Consider the following 21206-nt stretch of genomic DNA (forward strand, 5'->3'; position numbering starts at 1 on the left):
TGTTTCGTTTTAAGAGCACAAAACTTAGGAAGAATGGAAAACGGTACAAAGGACTAAATAAGCAACATTCATATACTGTACTGTATTTATATGGCTTATGTAATTCAATATACATACAATTATTGTGTCAAGTTGTCCAAATAAGTGGACTGGAAAACTTTAGAAGATGAAATTCTTTATGAATTCAGCAAAGGTTTGTAGATAATATGCCGATAATATCCACATAAAACCAGTGGGAAGAATAATAATCAGTACAGAGCTGATGGAATTTCAGTACACGGTTAAACCTAATCTAATTAAAGTGATCTGTTGAGTGATTTAGTCGTAGCACAGGGGGATTTCAACCCAACCGCCAGTTCTCCAAAACAAACCAATGAACCCAGTAGAAGTACAGAGTGCTGTTGGCCTAAAGGTAAGCAAGCAATTCCGGCTTTGTTTGTTGGTAAAACCCAAAAATAGAACAACTCTGGTATGAAAGGGTGCTGGAGCCGGCCTTTCACTATCCCTGGTGCTTTAAAATCCCACTCTCCATGTGCTTTCTGTCTCAAGTTCTCTGAGATTCCATTCCGTTTCTACAAATGTGGGATTGTTCGAATGCTGTGTTCACATGTCAGACGTCTTCAGGACCGCAATCGCTTCTGGGGTCGGAAAGGACGAGCCGTGTAGAAGTAACACTGGAAAGGCTTGATAGTGCAGAAACGTCAGACCCGTGAGAGCGTGTGTCATTCAGCGACACGTTAATCAGCTTCTCGTAAATCACACAAGAAGAGCCTGTTCGTGCAATACAATCAGGAGACTCCAGCAGTGAGGCTCAGAGAAACACGAGAAATCTGCCAACCCTAATTACAATAAAACATATTACACAAAGATAAGATAAGATAAGATAATCCTTTATTAGTCCCACAGTGGGGAAATTCACATCGTTGCAGCAGCGAAGGGATAGTACAGCACTCAAAAGAATAAAAAGATTAACAATAAGAAGAACAATGTATAATAATAATAAGTCAGGAAAAAATATTTACAAATAATTGCACATGGGAAAAATATTGCACATTGTAATAATTTCACATGGGGAAAAAAGTTGGACATAGTTATGAATAATTTAAAGTGTGTGTGTGATCTGCCTGGAGCAGTGCTGGTTATACAGTCTAACAGCAGCAGGAAGGAAAGACCTGCTGTACCGCTCTTTCCCACATTTGGGGTGAAGCAGTCTGTCACTGAAGGAGCTGCCCAGTGCTGCAAGAGTCTCATGCATGGGGTGGGAGTCGTTCTCCAGCATGGATGCCAGCTTGGGTAACATCCTTCTGTCTCCCACCGCCTGCACTGGGTCTAAGGGGCTCCCCGGGACAGAGCCGGCACTCTTAATAGGTTTGTTCAGTCTCTTCCTGTCCGCTGTGGAGATGCTACTGCCCCAGGATACCACTCCATAAAAGATGGCTGATGCCACCACTGTGTCAAAGAAAGTCCTCAGGAGTGCCCCCCATACTCCAAATGACCTCAGTCGCCTAAGCAGGTAGAGTCGAACGCGCTACTTAGCGATTCCATCGGGTTTCAGCGTTTAGCATTTAGCATCTTGCCATTAAAACCAATAGAATGAGGTGGGACAGCGCTAACATGTCAATATAACGTCCCGATTTGTGTACAGAAAATGGATAATTATTTATTTACGTTTGAAAATAACTTTGTCCGCACCGTCAGCCATGTTTATTTTTCTGTGAGAGAAGAGATACCGCAATGAATTCTGGGATTACCTTGATCACTAAGGACGCTTCTGATTCTCACTCGTTCTTGAGTCACATTGAAATAACATTGAAATATTAAGATGCCTCAGTAGTGAGCTTAGTAAGGCATCTCGGATTTGGAACAGGTGTATAGCTGCTCTTTTGTTTGTATAGTTTTTTTTAAATAATGTTTACTACTTGAAGAGGTTTTGATTGTGAAATAAAATATTAAATGACCCATTTTGTCAATCCTGTTAATTCCCTCATGTGATATTGAAGCTTTCTTAGTTTAATGCTCAGTTTCAACCGAGTACAAAGATGTAGCTTGTCATAATCTTTTGTAGCCCTTTTAGGAACCACCCTTTTTCACAGATGAGCCCCTTATTCAGAGTAAGATACATGCATTATTAATATTTTTTTTTAATATCGCAATATATATCGCAGGAAGAAAAAAAATCGCAATGTCAGTTTTTTCCAATATCGTGCAGCACTAGTCAGAATATGCGCCTTCAGCCCAGAAAACAGTGAACAAAATGAAAACATAAGCATCAAAAACGTCCTTCTTGCGACTAAACCCAATGCCAGACCACCTTAACAGCACATTGCTTTTGTGCTCCCATTATGGCACCGCTCGGTCAGCACCACCCACTCACCCAGGACGGCGTGAGCGAGGCAGTCAAACACTTCATCTCGTTCATCTAGGGAGGAGTGGCCCTGGCAGTGGAATGAACATCCTCCTTAAACACACCACCTAATTAAGCTGTGTGTTTAGACCTAGCTGGGACCGAGCTCGTCTGGAGTAATGGTAAGAGCCGTGCTGCTGATAAGCTTCAGGGATTCAAAGTCCGGGCCAAGGCTGAGAAATACAGAAGACCCATGGCATTATGTGAACCATATCAGCACACGCTTAGTGCCGGGCACAAGCCAGGATAAGCAAGAGAGTTGTGTCAGGAAGGACATCCGGCGTACAAAACCGTGCCAAATCAAATATGCCGATAAATGAGCTGCTCTGGTGAAGCCTAAATGGAGCAGCTGAAAGGAATCATTCATTTATTGTGTTTACTAGTACAGATTTGGCTTTACTGTTCTTGAACGGACTGTCTACAACCAACTATCTGTATCTCTCACTCAGAATGACGTGTCGGTTCCTCCTCTACAACATCGAGAAGATATCGTCCATTTCTCTCCATAGAAGCCACTCAGATTCTTGTCCAATCACTTGGATTCACACAGTTGGACTACTGCAACTCCCTCCTGGCAGGAGCTCCCATGTCCACTATTAAACCTCTGCAATTCATCCAAAATGCAGCTGCTCGCCTGGTTTCTAACCAATCTAAACACTGCCACATCACCAGCCCCAAGCTACCTTCAAGGTCTAATCAAACCCCGCTCTGTACCACGCAACCTCCCAGCCACTAGTCCTGCTCGACTTGAACCTCCACCCAGAACTTGAGGAAGACCAGTATCAAGGCCCTTCTCTGGACTTGCTTCCCGTGTCTGTATGAACATCTGAGTCTCTCGCTGCCATCAAAAGACGATTAAAACCCAACCTATTTACTGAGCACTTAAGCACACATGCACTTACTAATGCTCTTATTTATTTCTTGCATAAAAAAAAAAACATTCTTGGTTCTAACAGGATTTTCAGCAGATTTGTATTCTTGGACTGTTGTCTACTTAAACTAGAGTAAGGTAATGTTCACTATTAAAGCACTTTTGTGAGTCTCTCTGAATTAGAGCATCAGCTGAATGTCGAAAATGTAAATGTAAATAACGTAGTATGCATCAGTGCTGCTAACTGTACTGATCCAGAGCCGCTTTTTAGTAGAGATGTACCGATCGGGGTTTTTGGCAACGATTTCGATCTCCGATCTCCTTTCAGGGCGATCGGCCTGATTTTTTACGCAAAATTAGCAGTAAATAAACAAAGTAAATCAAACAAATACAGCCAATACTGTAATGATTCTATTTAGACTAGGGGTTTTCAACCTGCGCGAGTGCCTGACCATGGCATTGGGAGATTTTTTTTTTACTTCTAAAACTAAAGCAATTCATTTTTTCACCCACAGGAGACATATTTCATTAGTCTAACTGACCACACACACGCACACACACACACACACACGCGCAGGTTTAATGTTATCCAGTTCAGTCTGAAAAAACCTTAAAAATAGGGCTCACAGTGAAGATAAACCGGTGACAAAAGCAACGGCGTGTGTGTCTTTAAGAGAGATGATCTGTTCACAGTATCGATATAAGTGATTCAGGAGTCGATTCATTTTATGAGAAGCGTAAGTTTCTCTTCTCAGTTATCTCTCCGTGTTTACTGTTATTAATTAATGTTGTGGTTTTAAATAAACACCAGATACTACAGAACATTCTGTGTGACTCTCTTACATTAAAAAGCTTAATTAAAAAGCTTAATTAAACCACTATTACCACAGATCTGTAACCGAGTCAGAGAGCAGACCGAGAGCAGATGATCCTGAACTAATGAATTTAGTAATTAATAAACTTTTGCCTCTGATTAGCTCTGTAACGTTTTCTGTTGTCATCTACATCAAAAGCAAGAACCGCTTACGATTTACCAAAGTGAACCACGAATTTATATAATGTGCTCATAGAATCGAATCAGATGGGATCGGGTTGAATTATCCTTTTAAAGTAAATATTTCAATCAGGAAAATTGCATCGTATGTATGATGCACAACGTTAATTTTTTTATTTTAGATTGTGAAATGCGATGGTTGACGAATGGTGATGCGATGGTTGGCGCTTTGTAGCTCAAAGTCTGGATCAATCCACTGAGCTGTTAAGCTTAACATGGAGGTGATCTTTACATATCACGCGATCGTATCTGCTGAATTTAGGAAATATCGACCGATCGCATATTTTGATTAAAAATCGGCCGATTTCGATACATAGCCGATCGATCCTTCCATCTCTACTTTTTAGAATTCCTGTTATGTAACAAACATGATGCAATTCATACAGATTATGGTAGTTTGATCTGCTCGGTTTTGTGGTCTAATCATGGTATGGGTGTTAATTATTTCATGTCGTTTATTTCTCATTTGAAACTGACCAGATGGGGTCATTACAACAATTACAACCTGATCGCAACACCTTTCACACTACATGATTTTGAGTCGTCGACAGGTCCAGATATTTAACATGCTAGATATTTTTTATCTGAGATATTTTTCTGCGAGTGCTCAGTGAGCTGCTCAGGTCGAGTCGTTAAAAAGTTCCCAGCCCCAAGCGAACGCCGATTTGCCTCCAAGCTGGCACATCTTGGCGACATGTTGGCGAGCAAAAATCAGGGCAAAAATCATGTAGTGTGAACTAGGCATTACCAAAACAGAGGCTCTTATATGGATATGGAGTAAAATGTACCAAAAATATTAACTTAATATAAACAAACTTCATTTTATCAGACAGTTCAGCCAGTATTGATCCATTTTGGGAAACATGCTGCATCCGGCGCAGATGTGGCGGACAGAGATCAGGCTTTTAATGAAGGAGTATTGCTTAACAGCTGGAGAGGGAACACAGGGTCATAAGTGAACTTCTATATTTATTATTTCTGTGCTGAAGTGGAAAAAAAGGTATAATACAGGACGATCATTCACTCTGAAAAGCAAGTAGTTATAAATATTGTATATTTCAAATGAGAACCAGTTGACACTGACCACTGAAGTGACGGGTAGATGAACCTGTGGAAAACGCACCAGCATGAACAGCAAGCGAACAGAAAACAGGAGGAACTTACGTCTAAAGCGTCCCGCCGCGGCCCGTCCGTGTTTCTGAGCCAGCAGCGACTCAGCTCGCTCAGCTCCAGAATGGGCTGCACCTTCAGCCGCACCGAATCCCCCGACTGCCTGATCATCTCCACGATCTCGTCCCTGCTCTTGCTTTCCACGTTGCGTCCGTTGATCTCCACAAGACGATCTCCGGGCACCAGCCCCAGCGCCAGGTCCTTGGTGCCGGCACCGGGCTCTGCGAAGTGCACCACGCGGCGGTACACGGTGCCGTCGGCTGCCCGGTCCAGCATCATAGTGCGGCGAAGGGAGAAGCCGAAATCGCCCGTGTTACGCCGCTGTAGCTCCAGCTCGCGAGTCTGAGGGGTCGGCGGAGGAACGACGACGGGAAGGCGCAGACTAGCCGGGAAGGTTTTCTCCACTAATTCTGGGAGGTGAACCTTCTTCCCGTTAGATATCTGCTGCTGAAAGCTTTGCTTCCACTGCAGGTCCATGATCTTAGTCTCGACCTGAGGTGACGGGGCAGCGGAGTTCTGGCCCGACGGTGTAGAACCTTCTGAAAAGCTCTCCTCCTTGCTCCTCTGCGAGAAGGAAAAGCGCTTCATTATCTGACTCATCTGCGAGCTGTGAGATGCCAGAGAGCCGAACTTAGCAGCCCGTTCCCGCACGGAGGTGCCGTAGTCTCCCTTCAGGTCGTCGCTGGAGCTGGCGGCACTGAGCTGCTCGAAGTCGAGCACCACGCTGCTGCGGTTGCTGAGACCGTCCGACTCGATGTCGTTGAGGCCGATCTCTGTGCTGCTGGCCACTTTGATGGGAATGGGGTTGGAGATTTCCGGCTTGTTGCGCGAGTCGCGCTTTGAGCTGCGGTTCAGGTTGAAGAAGCCGCGCCTCATGCTCATCTCGTCCAGGCTGCGCAGCTCGGCGGCGGACATGCGTTCCCGCTTGTCTTTCTTCTCCTTCTTCCGGATCCCATCCTTCTCCTTGTCTTTTTTCATCAGGTTGAACATGGTTTGGATTTTAAAACGGCACGCTGCACAGATGTGGTCCTGAGGGTTTTTCCATACAGATGCAGGGTGGCTGGTTTAATTCCAGAATGGCTTAATTCATGCAGCCTAAAATAAACAAACAAAAAAAAACACAATTAGATAGAACATCTGAAATGGGAAAGGGCATTTCCATGCAAAACTTCACCTAATTAAGAAGCGCCCAGGTGGTGCAGCGGGATATTTTGCTAGCACAGGGGTCTTTAACCTGTGGGGTGCGCCCCACCTGGCATGACATAACGAGATTTTTTACTCCTAAAACTAAAGCAATTCATTTTTCACCCACAGCAGACACATTTGATTAGTCTCGCTGACCACGCACACACGCACGTTTAATGTTATCCAGTTCTGTCTGAAAAAAGGACCGTTGGCTAGCAAAACTTAAAAACAGGGCTAACAGTGAAGATAAACCTGTGACAAAAACAATAACTGCTGTTATAGTACGTGTGTGTGTGTGTGTGTTTGTGTGTGTCTTTAAGAAAGGTGTATATGGGAAGATGTGCTCTGTTCACAATATCGCTATAAGTGATTCAGGAGTCGATTCGTATGAAGCGAAGCTTGTGTACGTCCAAAGTTTCTCTTCTCGGTCAGCTCTCCATTTTTACTGTTATTAATAAATGCTGCAGTTTCAAATAAACACCAGCTACTACAGAACAGCTTGTGTGACTCGCTTTCCTTACTGGTGGGAGGCTTAAATAAACTGGCTATTACCACAGAGCGGTAGTCAAGCAAGTACCGCTTACGATTTACGACTAGCTGTAACTGAACCACGAATTTCTATAATGTGCTCACAAAAACAGGCTCAGCTGTCGCATTGTATTATCTTTTTAAAGTAAATATTTCAATCAGCAATATTGCATCGTGTGTATCTAACATTAATTATTTAATTTAGGCTTGTCAAGACCTTTCACGGTGGTTTCTGTCCGAGGGTTGATGGGGGTTGGGGGCAGGGCCGGAGTGGGCCCCTTTTTCAGCCCGGGAGTTTCATGCCCAAACCCGGCCCACTTTTTCCAAATTTGAATAAATGAAACAGCAGCTAGCTCTTACAATGACTTTTTATTGGGTATAAGTTCAGGTGTATGTTGGTAAGTTAACAGAAAACACTTGACAAACATGTTTAATTCGAATTTAAATCAGATAAAGATTTAAAAGGTAAAAAATGTGATAAAGATGAAAAAGTATTTACATTTGTACATGAGCAATAAGTTGAAATAAAAATTAAAATTGCATTTGTCTTTTCAACAGAGAGGTGCTCTATTGTTAGGTTTACCCTAAACTCTTAAGTAGCTTCACTATTTAGTAGGCTACCTACAGCATCAAAAGCCTCCTAAGCAGTGCACTTTATTAATAACGGTGTCATTGTCTATAGACATGAGACATGGCTTATCTGCTGCTCTGAGGTAAAAAAAAACATTTCATTAAGGGTTAGTCTATTTTGCTGAATAACATAACATGCTTAAAGTTTTTTTTGTTTTTAACAATTTAGCCTATATTATGATGGTGTAAAATTGATAGTGATTTAGGTTATTTGTCTTCATTTGTTAAAATAAAATAGGCTATCGTGCTGACATCTTTCTGAATGTCTGAACAATTTTACATACATCATGTATATTCTCTACGTTATATTTTACATTACAAATAACTATCTTAGTTTAAATAAATCTGTTAGACTATCCTCTACCTGTCCCTTCAGTAGTCATGGATCATCAGTACAGCAGCGTCGGAACAAAAACATTCCATTAATGAGTTAGGCTATTTAATATATCACACTTCAAATTATGTTTATTATTTTCAGCTTGAAACTGGATATTTGTGATTAATGGTGTGTATTTGGGTTCTACAAAATAAACTATGCTAAGTTGACTTGGCAGTGTTGCGCAATACCGGCTGCATGGGGTCTGTCCTCTGGAAAACATGTCTGTTAATTTGGCACATTTGGCAGCATCTTCTTCCATTGCCTTTCTTTTTTCTAACCTGGTCTTTTCGGCTCCACCTGGCCTCTTCCTGCCCTCCATCACCACCGACTTGTGCTATTCTGTTGCTATATTTACTTTTACCGGCGCTCCAGAAAAGACGCCTCATGGGCCAAACCAACTTAAACATTTGGGAGGGGGGATTCCCTCAGATGGTAGAACCCATCTAATCTACTGCGATGTAGGGGCTGTGCTGTCAGATGAATGAGAATGAATGCAAGAATAAGATTCGATAAGTGACAGATAAGTGTCAAAATTATTTTTCCCAACCGGCCCAAACTTGAGACTGACATGAGCCGGCCCATCGGGAATCCTCCCGAATCTCCCGATTAGCCACTCCGGGCTTGGTTGGGGGCAGCGTGAGTTCAAGGTCGGCACACGAAAGGGGGTGCGTGTCCAAAAAGGTTGAAAACCCCTGCGCTAGCACACCAGCGCTGGGATTCTGAACTCCCTGCAACAATTGTGGACCAAGTAATTTGGGGATTACCATCCTGTTACCATTTCTGATACGGCTCGCAAGGTATTTTAGAAATAAAAAAGTTGGCCACTATTAAGCAGGTTTCAAAAAACTGCTTGAACTGTCTAAACTCTGGGTGGCGCTATTGCATAAAAGTACCCGGTTGACCTACCGCCTGGGCAGCTATTTTTCAGTATGCAAACACGGCACACTGCAGTCCGATAATCTATCCCATAATTCAACTGCTGCTGCAAAGGTGTTCGAAGCAGAAGTGGAAATCAGATGGCTAACTATCCCAGATGCCTCCAAGCCCAGAGAACTTGATGTCGCTTCTATATATGGTTAATATAAAGCTTCTTTTTGCCCAGTAAAGTTTTAAGTGGCATTTGTGAATGTAACTCTATATTGTAGGACTTGACAACGGTTTGCCGAAGTAATCCCTCACCCATGTGGTTCAATCAGATATTGATGAATGACGTTTCTTGATGCATTGTTCAACTTAGGCTTGTGTCCTTGCTCATTACGTACTCAAATTCCTTCAGATTTCCAGAATATTTTAATGCTATTATGAACTGTACAGGGAGAAATATGCAAACCCCAGACTTGTTTGGTGATCCCTGGATTATTTATGCCTATTTGTACCAACTTACTCTCAGCATAAGATGAGTTTGGATGGTTTTTCTTTCCAACCTTGTTTCATGTCTGGTACTTATGCACGATTGTTTGTACAGACTAATCTTGGGATGTTACATTGATTAGAAAGCTACAGTTGAAGTTCTACTTTTAAACTGTAATATCTGTGGCTAAATCCAATAGGTCCAGTCAAACCAGCTCTATTTAGATGGGCACAGAAGACAACAGCCGTAGTCCATCATTACTAACAAGGAATTAGGACTCCTAGCCATAAAGTTCCATTATAGGCGAACTAAACCACCATATTATTCAGAATTATTCATCGTATGAAGCTGATGTATGATGTGAAACACTTCTCATAAGTCATCATGAATTTATATGTCAAGTCTATAAGACTGGAACCGTCCAGACGTGTTCAACTATTTGAAAAATAAACATCTAATCAAGCACTGGGAATAAATCTATTCAGCCACAGACAGCAGTGTAACGTCAAAAAAGTGCAAGATTAATGATGACAATAATAATAGGCTAATAATAACATTATGAGTTCTCATTCAACCGCTTAGGGGAGTTATGAAAGCCACAGGCCTCCAAATAACAGCTTTAACATTCAGAGTTTCCCACCAGTGGGAGACCCCAACATCCCAAAAGAAAAAAGTTCCATTAACAAGGGAGCCAAATTCCTCCCGGGGGGGGACAGGAAGTAATTCCTCCACAATTAAAACTGGCCTAAGAGAGAATGGCGTATAAAGAGTTCAGTGTAAGAACTTTATAATGCTGTATCAGGACCAACTACTTCCATTAGATCGGTTCGATTTAAACCACAGGCTGTTAAACTTCAACCTTAGTGAAGCTTTGAGACTCCAAAAAAGTACCAAGTTGTGTTTTTAGATCTGATCTTTATCCCCCATATGGACCCTGTAGTCCATGGACAATCACTATAGCACCCATTTTATTAATAACAGATCAAATCTCACAATAAAGTGTTTACATGCACACTATAGTCAGATTAATCTGAACATGACAACAATTCCTTTGGATTTACATGTACTACAGCAGAGACTTTCAAACCCTGGGTAGTGACCCTTGGATGAGTCGCGAGCCAAAGAAATGGGTCGCATAGAAAAATATTAAGAATTTAATAAACAAATTAACAAATAAACAAAATAAACAAACCTGCATGAAGTTGTACACAAACACCCCCTTGTGGAGGCTTTACGTGACATCTGGTAAACCACAGTATGACTGGATTGCCACCATATTTATTAATTAAGTATACAGTGGTACCTTGTAACTCGACGTCCCCTAAACTCGAAATCTTTAAATCTCAACGCTTTTCATAGAGAAATTTGTACGATTAAACTCGACGTGTGTTACTTCAAATAAATCAGCATTAAAAATCCCGAAAAAAGGTCAATATTTGATAATGCTTTGCTATCATTGCAAAATGAAAGCACGGGGGTAAACAGCAGCACCGCGACCCAATCGCTCTTGAACCTGGCTTCTTTTCCATTAGTTTTTAAACCAACCCATGTTTGCTGGATGTGATCTGAGAACTGGTGGAAAGAAAATGCTTCATAAAACTCTGTGGACTGAAAAAGGAGCACAGTCTGACGTCAGGAACTCAGCTGTTCTGCAGGAGAGGAGCTTAAACTGCTCAAATATTTTTGTTTGCTTAAACGAATCTTCTGTTTTTGGTGTGGACGAACCGCTTTGATAAAACAGTGTAGACTAAACAGGATGGCGCGCTTATTGCTAACACTGAAGACGAAAACATTCAGAAATATTATCTAACCACGGAGGATAAAGTAACTCAGAGGAACGTCACCATCGTTAATCTGCAGTGTTGTTCTTCTGACAGGTAAACAATTATTTACATTACACTGGGACAGTCACAGTCATACGTACGACACCTTCACACGTTATAATGTAAATACTGGCCCGTCAACATGGCGGCAGAGACTGTTTGGTGATGCTTCAGGTTTGAATTATGATGTGTTGATGTACTAGGTGCGTTCAGACAGTCTGTGTTTGTGACTATTCAACCAGTAGGCTAATTATTCCAGATGAGTCCAAGCCCAGAGAACTTCATGTCACTTCTATACATGGTTAACATAAGGCTTCTTTTTGCACAGTAAAGTTTCAAGTGGCATTTGTGCATGTAACTGTATATTGTAGCAGCGGTAAAAAAAAACACACGCTGGAACCAGAGATGGGATCTCGAATACATCGTATCGAATCTCAGCTCTGCCTGCCGGCTAGGGCTGAGCGGCCACACGAACAACGATTGGCCTGTTGTTCAGATATGAGCGGGACTAAGCCGGATGTAGCACTTGACAAAGGTTTGCCAAAATACGAGGGTTCTTCAAAAAGTTTCTTCACTTTTTACTCTATTTACAAATGACATAAATTTTTTACACAGTCACTTTCCGATGCATTTTTCCAATTTTTTAATGCCATCAGCAAAAAAAAAAAAAAAAAAAAAAAAAAAAAAAAACGTTTTTGGTTGAGCGTGTAGCCACTAATGCACCTTTCCCTTAAAGCTTCCTTGAGCGGTCCAAAAAAGTGGAAATCAGATGGCTGCTAAATCCGGACTATAAGCTCTCTCTCAGTCTCTCAGACACGACCAATTACTGCTCCTCCCACCTCACAGTTTCCAGTCAAAATATAACAGTGTGGAAACTTTTTGAAAATCCATCATAATTCCTTGCCCATGTGGTTATATCAGCAATTAATGAATGACGATTCTTGATGCAGTGACGTCTGAGGGATCGAAGATCACATGTTCAGCTTAGGTTTGCACCCTTGGTCTTTACGTACTGAAATTCCTCCAGATTCCTTGAATGGTTTAATGATATTATGCACTGTAGAGGGAGAAATATGCAAATCGCTTCCGATCTTATTTGAGAAAATTACTGAAATGTTACAAACAACATGAAGATTCTGTGCCTGTCTTAGCTCCTCAAAAACTCAGCATTTTGTGGATACTGCTTTTGTTCCAAATCATGATTACAATCACATCATTTAGTTTCATTTTAACCTCATTTCTAACTCTAAATTTCCGCCGTCCCAACATTTTTAAAAATGTGTTGCAGGCCTAAAATTCTGGGAAAGTAATGAATTGTACCAAGATACTTGTTTCTACTCCCACTATACACAATAAAATCATACAAAACAACTATATACACTGATCAGCCATAATATTAAAACCACCTCCTTGTTTCTACACTTACTGTAAATTTTATCAGCTCCACTTACCATATAGAAGCACTTTGTAGTTCTACAATTACTGACTGTAGTCCATCTGTTTCTCTACATACCTTTTTAACCTGCTTTCATGCTGTTCTTCAATGGTCAGGACCCCCACAGGACCACCACAGAGCAGGTATTATTTAGGTGGTGGATCATTCTCAGCACTGCAGTGACAATGACATGGTGGTGGTGTGTTAGTGTGTGTTGTGCTGGTATGAGTGGATCAGACACAGCAGCGCTGCTGGAGTTTTTAAATACCGTGTCCACGCACTGTCCACTCTATTAGACACTCCTACCTAGTTGGTCCACCTTGTAGATGCAAAGTCAGAGACGATGGCTCATCTATTGCTGCTGTTTGAGTTGGTCATCTTCTAGATCAGGGGTGGGCAATTAAATTTTGCAAGGGGCCACATAAGAAACTGGGACTGTTGTGGAGGGCCGGACCAATAAGGTGAACTTAATTCTGCTCAATATTAATTTGATCTCTTTATAAAAAGCAGTAAATTGTACAGTTCTGATAATCTGTTACTGTTAAGATGTTACAATCAGAAGAAGTAAGCAGAGTAAAAACATCAACATTATTTCACTATTTAATCAACTAATTTTTCAAAAACAAATGTGAACAAAATGTGCAGGTTTTTAAACTTTACACTATTTTGTTTGGAGTCTAATCACCTCATTTGCTGTTTTTCAGTCCTTTGTTATTGTTGGATATTCTTTTAAAAATCACAAAGCTGGTCCTGACTGCTTCAGTTCTGGATGTGTCAAACTTTACAAACAGTCCGTGTTGGTTTTGGAGTTTAGTTAGTGAAGCTTCAGGTGTGACGCTCCGCATCGTTCATGTTCTTGTATTTCTCTGTTTAGTACCGTAACAGCGAATTAAAGCCTAAATTATCCTTAAACAGCATTACTCCTGACTTCAGTTAATAAATAATTCAGAAGTTCGTGTCTTGTTAAAACTCGACCGTCAATCAAACTCAGTTCTGTTCGCCGACACATTAGGGTGAAGCTGGATACACTCGCACACACGTAAATCCAAACTTGCGGAAATTTAAAGAAATAGCGCTCCCGTCAAAAACAATCCTGTTATATTGCATGTGTGATGTGCATTTATTTACGTCTGATTTATAATTGCCACGAACCTCATGCGGGCCGGTTGTGGATGTCTCGTGGGCCGGATGTACAATGCCCAGGTCTGTTCTAGACCTTCATCAGTGGTCACAGGACGCTGCCCACGGGGCGCTGTTGGATGGATGTTTTTGGTTGGTGGACAATTCTCAGTCCAGCAGTGACAGTGAGGTGTTTAAAAAACTCCATCAGCACTCATACCAGCACAACACACACTAACACACCACCACCATGTCATGCTCTGTAGTGGTCCTGGGAGAGTCCTGACCATTGAAGAACAGCATGAAAGGGGGCTAACAAAGCATGCAGAGAAACAGATGGACTACAGTCAGTAATTGTAGAACTACAAAGTGCTTCTATATGGTAAGTGGAGCTGATAAAATGGACAGTGAGTGTAGAAACAAGGAGGTGGTTTTAATGTTATGGCTGAACGATGCATAAAGCTGCAGTCTGCTGCAGGCATCTTCATCTTGTTGAAATACAAATATGCAAACAGTAGCAAGGGTACGCAAATTCCTTTAACGGATTTTCAGCGTGCTCCTACTGTGTGTGATGTCTTCAACTCTATGTTCAAATATCAGCTGTTCACTAAAAGACCCACAGCTTTGATCAAACAATGAATTATTTAATAGTCACGGTATAATTTACCTTCTTCTGATCGCATTAGAAATAAATCTTTAAATAATAGTCAAGGAAGTCCACAAGGGAGTCTGCCATGTTGTTGTTTGTGAATAGTGAAGCCAGGAATAGAGTAGAAGGCTCTTGGAGACGTGTTTATTGTGGCTAGTGGGGGAATCTCAACAAGACATCCTTCTCCTGTTTCATTGTGTTCTGCACATAATCCCATGTTATTTGCAATAATCTTGGGAGAGTGGTAGCCTAGTAAGTAGAGCAATGGGCTATCAATTCAAAGGTTGATCGCTCGAATCCCGGCTCTGCCACGGGGCCACTTAACCGTCTCGGTTCCATTGGTGACTGACCCTGCGCTCTGACCCCAGCTTCCAAACAAACTAGAGTATGCGAAAAATGCATTTTGTTATACTGCACACCTGTATATGCATCTACGACAAATGCATTCTGTTCTAATCTAAAAAAGAAAAATAATATTAATATTATTACTTATTGCATCTTAAAGCTTTCAAGATAGAGTTTCAAGTACTAGTCTATCCCTAAACAATAAGTCAAACAATGTATCCCTCTAAATAAATAAATACATTTATCAACAGACCATGCCACTGTGCTCAAAACTAGAGATGCATGAGTACCGATGCCCTGATTTTCGCTCGGCGACTGGTCGGCGCTAGATTTGCCGGCTCGGGAGAAACTCGGCGTTCGCTCGGCGATCGAAACTCTGCTCTCGATCGCTATGTGTGAACTACTCAACAACTCGATCCGACCGGCTCGCCGAGCGCTCGGCGACCGGATCGAGTTTTCTAGCACGTCAGATATCTGATCTGAGATGTGCGACTGGGAATGAGTGACATGTCGAACAGCCAATGAGAACGCAGGATACGGAGTGAGGGGAAACGCAGGAGAGGAGTGTAAACAGGTGGGACAGGGGGATAATATAGTTTATATCAGAATACATCGGCACACACACACGTTTTACAGTATTTCTGACCTGATCGTTCTCTACAAAACATAACAACAAAACACCAACATTGCAAAAATATTTATTAACCTCCAACTCATTAACTCCATTAACTCATTAACTCCATCATTCTAAATAGGTATAGGTATTGGTATTGGTATTGGTATCGGCAAGTACAAAAATACATGTACTTGTACTCGGTTGGGAAAAATGGTACTGATGCATCCCTACTCAAAACCTGATCAATAAAGCAGACCTGATGTGATGAGTCTGTTATTACAGAGCTCCAGTGGCCCGCACAGAACCCTGACCTCAACCTCTGATGAACTGGAATGTCGATTTCCAGCCAGTCCTTTTTGTGTAGCATCAGTGCTGACCTCAAAAGCTGTGATTATATGGACACACTCCAATAGCTTCCATTTAGACTTCCACATAGGGATGGAGAGGAGGCTGTTGTGGGTAAAAAGGGGACCAACTCTAGAATGGTCTACTATCTCTTGATCATCAAGTATAAGTGTGCACACCTTTTTCCATGATCTATAAAGATTTATACTGTAATCTCAGAATCAGAATCACTTTATTCGATACACATGAAGAGAAGGGTAAATACAATATAAAAACAATGAGAAGAATCAGAATATAAAATAAAGAATTAAGGAGACAAGACGATGAAATTAAGAAGATAAGAATATTTATACCTACGCATATCAGAATAGAAATATAGTATACAACTATTATAGACAGAATATAGCAGAATGATAAATGAATTAATGCCTTTATGGTCACATACACACTAAAATGGTAAAAAGAGATTTTTTTATATACATAAAATATATATATACCGATCAGCCATGACATTAAAACCACCTCCTTGTTTCTACACTCACTGTCCATTTTATCAGCTCCACTTACCATATAGAAGCACTTTTTAGTTCTACAATTACTGACTGTAGTCGATCTGTATCTCTGCATGCTTTGTTAGCCCCCTTTCATGCTGTTCTTCAATAGTCAGGACCCCCACAGGACCACCACAGAGCAGGTATTATCTGGGTTTTGGATCATTCTCAGCACTGATGTGACACTGACATGGTGGTGGTGTGTTAGTGTGTGTTGTGCTGGTATGATTGGATCAGACACAGCAGCGCTGATGGAGTTTTTAAACACCTCACTGCCCCTGCTGGACTGAGAACAGTCCACAAACCAAAAACATCCAGTCAACAGCACCACGTGGGCAGCGTCTAATGACCACTGATGAAGGTCTAGAAGATGACCAACTCAAACAGCAGCAATAGATGAGCCATCGTCTCTCACTTCACATCTACAAGGTGGACCGACTAGGTAGGAGTGTCTAATAGAGTGGACAGTGAGTGGACACGGTGTTTAAAAACTCCAGCAGCAATGCTGTGTCTGATCCACTCATACCAGCACAACACACACTAACACACCACCACCATGTCACTGTCACTGCAGTGCTGAGAATGATCCACCACCCAAATAATATCTGCTCTGTGGTGAAACAGGGTGAAAGGGGGCTAACAAAGTATGTAGAGAAATAAATGGACTACAGTCAATAATTGTAGAACTACAAAGTGCTTCTATATGGTAAGTGAAGCTGATAAAATGGACAGTGTGTGTTTTAATGTTATGGCTAATCAGTGTGTATATATTGAACCCAGTAAGGTACAATAATAAATACATTATATGTATGTATGTATGTATATATTTATGTACTGTATATTTATATATATATATATTCAACGATATACACATGACTATAGGCACGGTGGCTAAGTGGGTAGCACTGTCGCCTCACAGCAAGAAGGTCCTGGGTTTGATCCCCAGGTGGGGCGGTCTGGGTCCTTTTTGTGTGGAGTTTGCATGTTCTCCCCGTGTCTGCGTGGGTTTACTCCGGGAGCTCCGGTTTCCTCCCACAGTCCAAAAACATGCAAGTGAGGTAAATTGGAGACACAAAATTGTCCATGACTGTGTTCGATATAACCTTTGTGAACTGATGAACCTTGTGTGAAGATAAACTACCGTTTCCTGTCATGAATGTAACCAAAAGTGTAAAACATGACGTTAAAATCCTAATAAACAAATAAACCCATGACTATATATACATATCATGTATATATCATTGTATATATACAGGGGTTGGACAATGAAACTGAAACACCTGGTTTTAGACCACAATAATTTATTAGTATGGTGTAGGGCCTCCTTTTGCGGCCAATACAGCGTCAATTCGTCTTGGAAATGACATATACAAGTCCTGCACAGTGGTCAGAGGGATTTTAAGCCATTCTTCTTGCAGGATAGTGGCCAGGTCACTACGTGATGCTGGTGGAGGAAAACGTTTCCTGACTCGCTTCTCCAAAACACCCCAAAGTGGCTCAATAATATTTAGATCTGGTGACTGTGCAGGCCATGGGAGATGTTCAACTTCACTTTCATGTTCATCAAACCAATCTTTCACCGGTCTTGCTGTGTGTATTGGTGCATTGTCATCCTGATACACGGCACCGCCATTGGATGCACATGGTCCTCCAGAATGGTTCGGTAGTCCTTGGCAGTGACGCGCCCATCTAGCACAAGTATTGGGCCAAGGGAATGCCATGATATGGCAGCCCAAACCATCACTGATCCACCCCCATGCTTCACTCTGGGCATGCAACAGTCTGGGTGGTACGCTTCTTTGGGGCTTCTCCACACCGTAACTCTCCCGGATGTGGGGAAAACAGTAAAGTATGTGGTATGCTGACATTACCCTGGATACCGTGGCTCTTGATACATCACAAAGACTTGCTGTCTTGGTCACAGAGGGGTCCCTGAGGGGTTGGACAATGAAACTGAAACACCTGTCATTTTAGTGTGGGAGGTTTCATGGCTAAATTGGACCAGTCTGGTGGCCAATCTTCATTAATTGCACATTGCACCAGTAAGAGCAGAGTGTGAAGGTTCAATTAGCAGGGTAAGAGCACAGTTTTGCTCAAAATATTGCAATGCACACAACATTATGGATGACATACCAGAGTTCAAAAGAGGACAAATTGTTGGTGCACGTCTTGCTGGCGCATCTGTGACCAAGACAGCAAGTCTTTGTGATGTATCAAGAGCCACGGTATCCAGGGTAATGTCAGCATACCACCAAGAAGGACAAACCACATCCGACAGGATTAACTGTGGACGCAAGAGGAAGCTGTCTGAAAGGGATGTTCGGGTGCTAACCCGGATTGTATCCAAAAAACATAAAACCACGGCTGCCCAAATCACGGCAGAATTAAATGTGCACCTCGACTCTCCTGTTTCCACCAGAACTGTCCGTCGGGAGCTCCACAGGGTCAATATACACGGCCGGGCTGCTATAGCCAAACCTTTGGTCACTCGTGCCAATGCCAAACGTCGGTTTCAATGGTGCAAGGAGCGCAAATCTTGGGCTGTGGACAATGTGAAACATGTATTGTTCTCTGATGAGTCCACCTTTACTGTTTTCCCCACATCCGGGAGAGTTACGGTGTGGAGAAGCCCCAAAGAAGCGTACCACCCAGACTGTTGCATGCCCAGAGTGAAGCATGGGGGTGGATCAGTGATGGTTTGGGCTGCCATATCATGGCATTCCCTTGACCCAATACTTGTGCTAGATGGGCGCATCACTGCCAAGGACTACCAAACCATTCTGGAGGACCATGTGCATCCAATGGCGGTGCCATGTGTCAGGATGACAATGCACCAATACACACAGCAAGACCGGTGAAAGATTGGTTTGATGAACATGAAAGTGAAGTTGAACATCTCCCATGGCCTGCACAGTCACCAGATCTAAATATTATTGAGCCACTTTGGGGTGTTTTGGAGAAGCGAGTCCGGAAAAGTTTTCCTTCACCAGCATCACATAGTGACCTGGCCACTATCCTGCAAGAAGAATGGCTTAAAATCCCTCTGACCACTGTGCAGGACTTGTATATGTCATTTCCAAGACGAATTGACGCTGTATTGGCCGCAAAAGGAGGCCCTACACCATACTAATAAATTATTGTGGTCTAAAACCAGGTGTTTCAGTTATTTTGTCCAACCCCTGTATGTATGTATGTATATATATATATATATATATATATATATATGTATATGTATATGTATATGTATATATATATATATATATATATATATATATATATACATTATTATATAATGTATATAATGTATATATTATTATACTTTACTACATGTGTCTATATATATATATATACACAATGATATACACATGACTATATAAACATATCATGTATATATCATTGTGTGTATATATATATATATATATATATATATATATATATATATATATATATATATATATATATATATATACATATATATATATATATAATGTATATAATGTATATATCATTATACTTTACTGTAAACTGGCAGAGTGTAAGACAGAACAGTAGAAAATCCAGAGCTAAGCCATGTTATTAGCTTCTCAGTTAGCCATGCCGGGGTGTTGAAACACAGGGATTAACATTTTCTCACGCCGCGTTATATAAAGTGATTTTAATCCTGTTTCGTAACTACAATAAATAAAAAAGATACAGTTTTAAACACTCACTGCTGTTAGCCCGCAAGCTAATAGCGTTTAGCCGGACTACCAGCCAGTCTGTCCTTTCTTTGGCACAATAATATCCAGGAGCAGACCGCTGTTCCACCCGAGAACACATCACATCACCCACAGATCTGCAGTAACAACACAGCGTTTATTTACCGCATTAAACCCGGAGCATGCAGAATATAAGAGCACTGAGGCGGTACTCACCGTTACGTGATGAGGGTTCTGTTCTCTGTGTGTGTGTGTGTGTGTGTTCAGGCTGATGTGTGGAACAGTAGATGGGTGCAGCTCTGCACTGGAAAGCAGCTGCTGTTGGAAGTGTGTGTGTGTGTGTGTGTGTGCGCGCGGGATAAAGGCGGTTGGTCTGTTGACGGGCTCATGTTGCTCACTAACACAGAACGATGTGGCGGCATCTGCTGGTCAGATCATGAAACTGCAAACAAAACGACAACACCAGTAGCACTTGTTGTTGATGCACGCTCAATAATCCAGGTACACAAATCCACAAAAAGAAGGCACTAAGGTCTTACTCAGGGACACCTCCTCAGTCATTGGTTCAGATATGTGGACGACACCTGGGTTAAAATAAAATCCGAGGAAGTACCACATTTCACGGACCACATCAACTCGGTGGACAGACACATCAAGTTCACAAGGGAGGATGCAAGCAACAATAGTTTAGCCTTCTTAGACTGTGAAATTGCTATTCAAGATAGGGGCCGTTTGAAAGTAAACGTGTACCGCAAACCAACACACAGACCAGTACTCAAGGTTTGACTCCCATCATCCATTGGAGCACAACCTAGGAGTCATCAGGACGCTGCACCACCGGGCAAACAGCATCCCAACAGACACTACGGGCGAGGATAGAGAGAAATCTCATGTCAAGAAGGCCCTGGGTGAATGTGGTTATCCCAACTGGGCATTCGTGAAAGCGGGAAAAATGCCCAAACACGGCTCCAGTGGATCGAAGGGAGGAGAAGGACAGATTTGGCCCGCGGGTCTTAGGGCACCCCTGCACTAAAAGAACCATGGTTTATAGAG

At 41.9% G+C, this 21206-nt stretch overlaps 1 protein-coding gene across 6 annotated transcripts in view; it reads right to left on the reverse strand.

Moving 5' to 3' along the window:
* myo18ab (myosin XVIIIA b) overlaps nucleotides 1–20542 on the reverse strand; it is a 161208-nt gene extending 140666 nt beyond the window's left edge. For 5 of the 6 annotated variants that reach the window (XM_063016640.1, XM_063016641.1, XM_063016639.1 and 2 more), the window contains exons 1-2: nucleotides 20370–20542; nucleotides 5494–6594 (exon numbers count right to left, since the gene is read on the reverse strand). In XM_063016640.1, the coding sequence (XP_062872710.1) occupies nucleotides 5494–6489 (996 nt within the window). In that variant the 5' untranslated portion in view covers nucleotides 6490–6594; nucleotides 20370–20542. Of the gene's footprint in view, nucleotides 1–5493; nucleotides 6595–20165; nucleotides 20291–20369 lie in introns of all 6 variants that reach the window. The other variant, XM_063016637.1, reaches the window with a different exon arrangement.
* Between the last annotated feature and the right edge of the window lie 664 nt (nucleotides 20543–21206).

This window comes from Trichomycterus rosablanca, chromosome 20 (genome assembly GCF_030014385.1).
Source record: "Trichomycterus rosablanca isolate fTriRos1 chromosome 20, fTriRos1.hap1, whole genome shotgun sequence".
In the NCBI taxonomy this organism is placed as follows: domain Eukaryota; kingdom Metazoa; phylum Chordata; class Actinopteri; order Siluriformes; family Trichomycteridae; genus Trichomycterus; species Trichomycterus rosablanca.